The sequence below is a fragment of the Rhinopithecus roxellana genome, chromosome 14 (genome assembly GCF_007565055.1).
Source record: "Rhinopithecus roxellana isolate Shanxi Qingling chromosome 14, ASM756505v1, whole genome shotgun sequence".
Lineage (NCBI taxonomy): Eukaryota > Metazoa > Chordata > Mammalia > Primates > Cercopithecidae > Rhinopithecus > Rhinopithecus roxellana.
In genome coordinates this window covers 122,115,900-122,123,645 of record NC_044562.1, presented here as the reverse complement: position 1 = coordinate 122,123,645, position 7,746 = coordinate 122,115,900, and the positions used below count along the sequence as shown (strand labels likewise).

General features: G+C 53.9%; 1 protein-coding gene across 1 annotated transcript in view; it reads left to right on the top strand.

The window, feature by feature from the left end:
* The first annotated feature begins 1,121 nt into the window (after positions 1-1,121).
* Positions 1,122-7,746, top strand: part of ARHGEF4 (Rho guanine nucleotide exchange factor 4) — a 134,594-nt gene continuing 127,969 nt past the window's right edge. Inside the window, exons 1-2 of the mRNA XM_030916854.1 lie at positions 1,122-1,231; positions 3,161-6,670. Coding sequence (XP_030772714.1) covers positions 1,229-1,231; positions 3,161-6,670 — 3,513 coding nt within the window. The 5' untranslated portion in view covers positions 1,122-1,228. The remainder of the gene's footprint in view (positions 1,232-3,160; positions 6,671-7,746) is intronic.

Below are 7,746 nucleotides of genomic sequence, written 5' to 3'. Positions count from 1 at the left end.
TCAGGAGGAGTAGGAGGTGGGATGTGGGACCTGCCCGTCAACACCATCCTCCCCTCCTGATGGGCTGGTAGTCAGCAGTTTACCCCGCTGTGGAACACTCACTGCAGCTGTTTCTTACAGGAGACAGGCTCAACATCTTGCCCTAAAGCCTCATCTAGTTATAGAATAAGACAGGAAGTGCCAGGCCTGTGGCCAAATGGAGCCTGCCTGCTTCAGACTTTCAAATTTAACCCACTCCCACCCCTGTAAAAACCCTGAGCCTCCGCAGAAAGAATACTTGTTTGCTCCAGATTCCAGCCCCAGGCCGTTCCCAGGACATAACCCTGGACTTACATCACTTTATGCTGAGAAATTATGTGGGGATCACTCCTGAATCAACTCAGGAAGAAAGTCTTCATAAGATTAGAATGTAATATTCAGTCAAATCAAATGTGGTTTTTAATGTACTTGTTGAATTTCAGTATCTGTACACTTCAATCAATCAAACCTGCTCTTCCAGTGCAGCTGCACAGACCGCACCAGCTCTGTTACCTGGAAGAGTTATCTTAGACTATTTTCCCCCAAAGGTTTTTGTTTTCATTGAGACTGAAGGAGGCCTCTTGCCAAAATACTTGGAACTCAGACAAAGGCTGGACCCTCCCCCTAGCGCAAGACGCCAGGCCCTGCCTCACAGGTAGTGTCCTGGGCAGTGATGCTGGGCAGGGAGGGCAGAAGCGAGCCAACTGGCATTCTCGTCACCAGGGTCCTGATCGTTAGTCATTTGGAACTAGGGACTTGGGATTCTCTGTGTCTGCGCGTGTAAGCAGTGATGCCTGCGTGAGTCTGGAAGGTGACACCAAGCTATGTCAATGCTGAGGATGGCTCCAGTGTCCCTCCGATGAGTTCTTCCTGTCTTAGCCAGTTTGGTGAGATGAGGGGCCACAGGTGCCCTGCAGGCCAGACGTCACTGAGCTGAGCACCCTGCCCAGCCTCAGCAACCTTCTCAGTTCAATGGTTAATGACAGCACCCATTTGCAGTTGCACAGTTCTCTGTGCTTGTCCGGGCGTGCTCTGGTCCTCTCCTTGCCGTGGGAGGTAGGCATGCTGAAAGCGTCTGGCCCTGCCATACAGTCGGGGCGCCTGGCCCCACGGAGGCAGCGGCCGGAGACAGTTCCTGCAACAGACCCCTGGTTCCTTCACTTCTCTCCTCTGGGACGTCCTGTAACAACCACACAGCCCTCCTTCCCAAATGGTTTGATTTTTAATGTTTCCTTTTCCTTTTCTATTCCGAACGCCTTCTGCTTTGCAACTTAATTGAAACTGCAGGATCATGTTATTCCTCATGTCCTACCCTGCCCCTTAAGAGCCTCACACAGCACTGGCTTTGGGTGTTTGTTTGTTTTCCTTCTCTCAGTTAAGAATTAAAAGCAATTTTACTTTGAGAACGCCCTTATGACAAGTCCTGGGAAACCATGCCTGGGAGGGGCCGGTGGGGCGAATGGCTTCTGTACAAAGCTTGTGTCAAGGAGCCTTCGTAAGAAATGGGGCTGAGTGCTTGGCCAGCTCTGGGCCTGGGGGAACTTTGGGGAGTTTGTGCATCGACTGGTGTGCACAGCAGTTGGTCAGAGTTCAAGTCATTGTATGCACTGAGACATGCTATAGCCATGATGCCTAAGGGAAGGAAGCCACACCCAAAAGAACATGCAGTAGTCCCCCCTCATCCAAGGTTTCAGTTACCTGAGGTCAACTGTAGTCCGAAAATAGGTGAGTACAGTGCAATAAGATATTTTGAGAGAGAGAGACCACTTCACATAACTTTTGTTACAGTCTATTGTTAGAATTGCTCTATTTTGTTAATTTTTTTACTGTGCCTAATTCGTAGCTTATACTTTGTCATAGGTATGCATGTAGAGGAAGAAACAATACAGATAGGGTTCGGTACTCGGGGGGAGTGGTTCAGGCATCCGCTGGGGCTCTTGGGACATATCCCCTGTGGATTAGGGTGGCTACTGTATCATTTGTTTATCTGAAACTCCAGAAAAGACAAAGCAAGACTGTGTGGCAGAAAGCAGGTCATTGTGAGGAGTTGGAGGGAAGCAGGGATTGACTGTGGAGGGCAGGGCCTTTTTGGGGAAATGGCAACAGTCTAGATTTTTATCACCATGGTAGTTACAGGAATGTACACAGTTTTCAAATCTCATAGATCGGTGCGTTTTAAATGGATGCTTGAAAATGTATATCTCAATAAGTAGTTTAAGAAATGTGTAACGAGAGAAGGAAATACTTGCAGTTCTCTATTTTTCTTCTTGTCTTCAAAGCTTTATAACCTCCCAAAATGTGTTTGCCACTGCAATCATTCTCATTTTTGTTGTTGCTGTTCTTTTTGGGTTTTTTTGCTCTAACAAACCAAACTCAGAAAACACTTCTTCAATGCAAGGGCATTGACTTTACACCAGTTGGTTACAGAAGAACAAACCATGCAAACCTATTAATTGGTTTCTTCTTGCTGAAAATGTTAGGCAGGGTATGCTTTTCGCCATGACTTATGCAACGTATTTATACCTACATAAACGCACATGCGTGTTGGTCTTGTTCTGATTTTTTTTTTTTTTTTTTTTTTTTTTTTTTTTTTTTTTTTTTTTTTTGAGACGGAGTCTCGCTCTGTCGCCCAGGCTGGAGTGCAGTGGCCGGATCTCAGCTCACTGCAAGCTCCGCCTCCCGGGTTTACGCCATTCTCCTGCCTCAGCCTCCCAAGTAGCTGGGACTACAGGCGCCCGCCACCTCGCCCGGCTAGTTTTTTGTATTTTTTAGTAGAGACGGGGTTTCACCATGTTAGCCAGGATGGTCTCGATCTCCTGACCTCGTGATCCGCCCGTCTCGGCCTCCCAAAGTGCTGGGATTACAGGCTTGAGCCACCGCGCCCGGCCTGTTCTGATTTTTAATGGGGTTGTTTTAAGAATGTGCTGCCTTTTCTCCCTGCTGATTGGGTTTGGCCTCATCACTTGTTTTCCATGTTGATAAAAGGCAACCCTTCCTACTTACCTCCCTTCCTAGGGGCACCTGGGGAACTGATGAGCCGTTTCTGAGCCTTCCTCCTCCTGGCGAAGGCAGGCATGGTGTAAACATGTGCACAGATGTCCTCAAGGCCTTGTCTCTGACTCCTCTCTTCTTGTCCTCCCAGACTCCAGAGCCAGGTGCACACTTGCCAGGTGAAGGTGAGATTGAAGATAACCAGCTCCCCACATCCCCTGCGGAACAAGTGGAACAGGGATGGAGCCAGCAGACAGACTGCGATGATTCTGAAACACTGTCCCAGCAGAGTGAAACTGGATCAGACACAAAAACTGACCCCTTTGAAAGTGCCTCCGACTCAGAGTCCTTGTCTGGGGAACCCCCGAGGGGAGTCTTCCACCCTCTGAGAGGTACCCCTGTAGACATAGAAGTGCCTTGGGAATACCCTGATGTCTCAGGAACTGGACTCCCTCAAGAGCAGCATTTGACCAGTGTTCCTAGGCTTCATGCAAAGGAAGAACTTGATTTGTCCCCTGGCTTAAAGGACGACTCTTGCAAAAATGGGTGGCGAGCCTTTGCCACCGTTGCTGGAGAACAGGAGGCAGGACACCTCTGGGACTGCGCGACGAGCCTGGAGCGAGAGAGACTGCTGGCAGGGGCTCCCCGACACACAGGGTGCTGCTTCCAGAGGGCCACAGACAGCAGCGGTCCGGAGCCAGAATGGGGGGTGGCTGTTCAAGACCTCAGAGGGCTCTCCGCTGTTTCTCTTCAGAAATCCAGGTCTGAGAGCTATCTGGGCATCCCAGTGGTCTGGCCCTTCCTTCTGTGGTGCTGTGAACTGGGTCGGAGTTGGCCACATATCCACAACAGGGCCAGGGCACTTGTGCCACCTAGCAGAGGCCCAGTGGACAGCATAGCCCCTCTGGGGACCGGGACAAAGAGGGAAAGTACTCTAAGCCTTGCAGGGGACACAGAACTGCTCTGGTCCCAACCCCACTTGGATGTTCCCTGCCGGCCTCCTTTGAGAACATCTTGCCTTCTACACACCAAGCGTCATCATAGTGCCCCAGGAACTATTGGTGACAAGAATAGGGCATCCCCCAGACACGACTGTGGGCACATGAGGGCACCGGTCAGGGCCCATTCCATAGCAGGGTTTTCCTCAGAGTGCCCCGAGGATCCCATGGGACCAAATGTTGTGAAGTCTGGGACCTGTGTGAAGGAAGAGGAAGAAAATGAACGAGATCCAAGAACACAGAACACCCTTTCCCCCACACCCACCCCGCTGGCTGGTCCGCTTCCTGCTTTTCAAAGTGGGGCTCGGCATCTGCAGGGTCCCTGCGAGCCCAATGGGTTGCGCTTGCAAAGGGCCTCTCAGGACACTCCTTCTGCAGATCTCCTGGGGGAAAACCAGTTAAGACAGGAATCCAGGTCATGTCTGGTGGCTTCATGCCTCACGTCAGAGTTGGTGAAGCTCAGTGCGGAGGAAGTGCCTGAGCCCGCTGAGTACAAGTCGGAGCAAAGCCCAGAAAGCAGAACCCAGGAACCCCAAGGCACCCAACTCGCACCAAGAGCTGCTGATGAGAGAGAGACACAGAAGCACCTCTGGGGCATTTCTGTCAAGGCAGGAAACCAAACCAGTAATTTCACATCAAAGTATGTGCTCGGGGTGGAAAGCAAGTCACCGACCACGGCCAAGTTCACACGGCAGCCTAGCAGTCAGGGGACCCAGGTGTGGAGTGGAGACTTGGCGGGCTGCTTGGAAGTGAGTGACAGTTCAGATGCCCCTGAGACCACCCAGAAATCAAGCGCAATAGACACTTCAAAGGCAGCTGAAGAGGCCATGGTTCTAGACCCCAACTACAGGGAACAGGCTTTGCAAGGTCTTTCAGAATTCAAGGCAGCCACGGTGTCTCACTGCGGCCCTGGGGCTGAGGAGGGTGAACAGGGGCCTGGGGGTGCCGTGGGCCAGCAGCTGGAGCCCAAAGCAGGCGGTGAGGCCTCCAGGGGCAGGGGCGCCCTCCTCATTGTGGCTGTGGAGCAGAAAGGTCTTCAGGCCGCCAGGAGCAATGCGGGGCCTGTTCCAGAAACACTGCCCCCTCACTTTCCTAAGGAAAGACGGGAATCTCCCCTGAGCACTGGCGAGACCGCCTGTGAGTCTCCCGCTCCGGGGAAAACACCAGCCGGTAATGAGTGTGAGCTGCCGGCAGCCCCCATACAGCGAGCTGGCGATGGGGCGCTTCAGATGGCCCAGGCCGCAGAGCTTGGGAGCGTGCTGGTTCCCCGAGCTGCTTCGGAAGAGAAGCCAGGCACAGAGGCGCCCCCGGGAGGGACACTGCGTGGGGAGAGCCAGAGCTCCGGGCCCGGGGAGCCTGGTGCCGGGGCGGCCGCGGAGGGCGGCGCTGCAGCAGCCCCGGGCCAGCGCCCCCGCATCCCCACCTCGGAGCCGCCCCAGCCGCCACGCGGGCTCCGCAAGGCTGGGCAGGCACCTGGGAAGCGCCCGACGTTTTCCAAGGTGACCTCCTTCAGGAGGGGCAGGCCCTTGGCCGCTGAGAGCTCAGAGGGGGACCCGGCCCCGACCACCGAGGGCCGCAGCGGGGGTTCTTCAGGCCCCGAGGGGCTCCCCCCGGAGAATCCGCCCAGGGCCGTGCGCTGGGAGGCGCCGCCTCTGCACCACGGGGACGCTAGCACCTGGCCCGAATTTGCCCCGCAGGCTGCAGGCGACAGGACCGCAGGGCCGGCAGGAGCCGGGCACGTGGGGACTGCAGGGAACCTTGGTAGCCGAGGGCCTTCCTCCGAGAACTGCAACGCAAAGAGACTCAAAACAACGGAGAAAAAGCTCAGGGCAAGGTTGGCCTTGGCTCATAAGACCTTTTCAAACTTTTTTGAGTCAATCGTTTTAGAGAAAGAGAACACCCATGAACGTTCCCTAGGTTCTCCCAAGGGCGAGAAGGAGAAGAGCAGGCTGCGCCAGGGTTCCTGGCGGGCCTTTCTGAAAAGCAAAGACACCGAAAGCCCCAAAAAGCCCGCCCTAGTGACACCGCTGCTAGGACCCGGAATTCGTTCCCCAGCAGAGACCGACAGCCACTGTGAGGAACGGGCGGAGGACAAAGAGGGCTATGTTTTTAGCGATCACTGGGCACCCCCACTTGCCCCCACAGCTTTGCCCTCCAGTTTAGTTTCTCCAGAATGCAGGAGGAAAAGTGAACCGACCATCAAGTGCACAGCCGCCCAGGAAGGCGGTAGGTACTTACCTTCAGGTATCTTTCCTGAAAAGTCCTGGCTGGTGTCCCCCGGCAGCTCTCGGGCCCAGCAGGCTGGCATCGCGCACACCCTCCCTTCCAGCTCTGCCAGCTGCCTGGCATATGAAAACCCCGGGACGCCCTGCAGACCCACGAGCCCCAAGCCCCTGAGTCCCAGGCCTAATGCTCAGCGGACGGGTCTCCACTACCCCGGGAGGGGTAGCGCCGTCTCCATGGTTTCTCTTGGAAGCTACAGCTACGTGGACAGCAGTTCAGGGGACCCTGAAAGACCCAAGATTCCCAAGGGCCGGACCAGTCTCCTGCTTTCTCTGCAGACGCTAAACCAGGATGAGCAGAAGGAAGAGAGCAGGGAAGGAGGCCCGAGTCCACGCGGCTTAGGCACAGCGCCCTGGCTCAGGGACCTTCCTAGGAGTGAGGTGAGTATCTGAATCGCACCAAGCCTTTCCTGACCTCCTCAGGCAAGAGGAGGGGAGCAGGCGGGAATCTTCCTAAGTGAGGGGAGATTCAAGTAGGAAGACCAGGCCAAAATTGCCCCCATTACACTCCCAGCCCCCCCAACCGCCCCCTCCCCTAGTGAACACGGCGTGTGACCAGCTTCTTGAACATTACCAAGCTAACAAGCCGGAATTGGCATTTCATCATTTCATTTTGTGTTTTTCTTTAATTTCAAGCCATTTGAATTTTCTTTTGTATGAACTGCCTGCTCCCTAGGCACTGCCCATTTTCTTTTCTTTTTTTTTTTTTTGAGATGGAGTCTCGCCCCGTGGCCAACGCTGGAGTGCAGTCGCTCCATCTCGGCTCACTGTAACCTGGGCCTCCCGGGTTCCAGCAATTCTCTGTCTCAGCCTCAGGAGTAGCTTGGATTACAGGCACCCGCCACCACGCCTGGCTAATTTTTGTATTTTTAGTAGAGACGGGGTTTCACCATCTTGGCCAGGCTGGTCTTGAACTCCTGACCTCGTGATCCACCCGTCTCATCCGGCACTGACCATTTTCTACTGAATGGTCTGTGTAGGCTTTTGTGTTAAACTTAGTCCTTCTCCACTGTGGCATTTAAAAAAATTCCTCATGTTGTCTTCTAGTACTTTAATGGCTTTTATTTTATCGTATTTAGAATTTGATCCAGCTGAACTTATTTCGTATAAAGAGACAGGAATTGTTGGTGCTTCTGAAATGCTTAGTGCAGTAAGATGGTCTCTCCCCGAAAGTGACCGCTTCTGTCCAGGATAGGTTAGCAGGGTCAGACACAGGAAGGAGCAGACAAGGGTGGGATTTCTCATCCCAGCTGCCTTTGGAATGAGGGAGCTTTTCTGGAAGTTACAGAAAGAGAGTGCCCTGGAGACTGCAAAAAGTAAAAAGTAAGGCTCCCTTCGCTTCTTTAGACCAAGAGATGTCACGTCTCCCGCACGGCCAGAGCCGGGGAGCACAGGCCACAGCCACCCCACGCGGTGGTGCGGTGGCCTCTCGGGCTCTCCCCTCTGCCTGCAGGCAG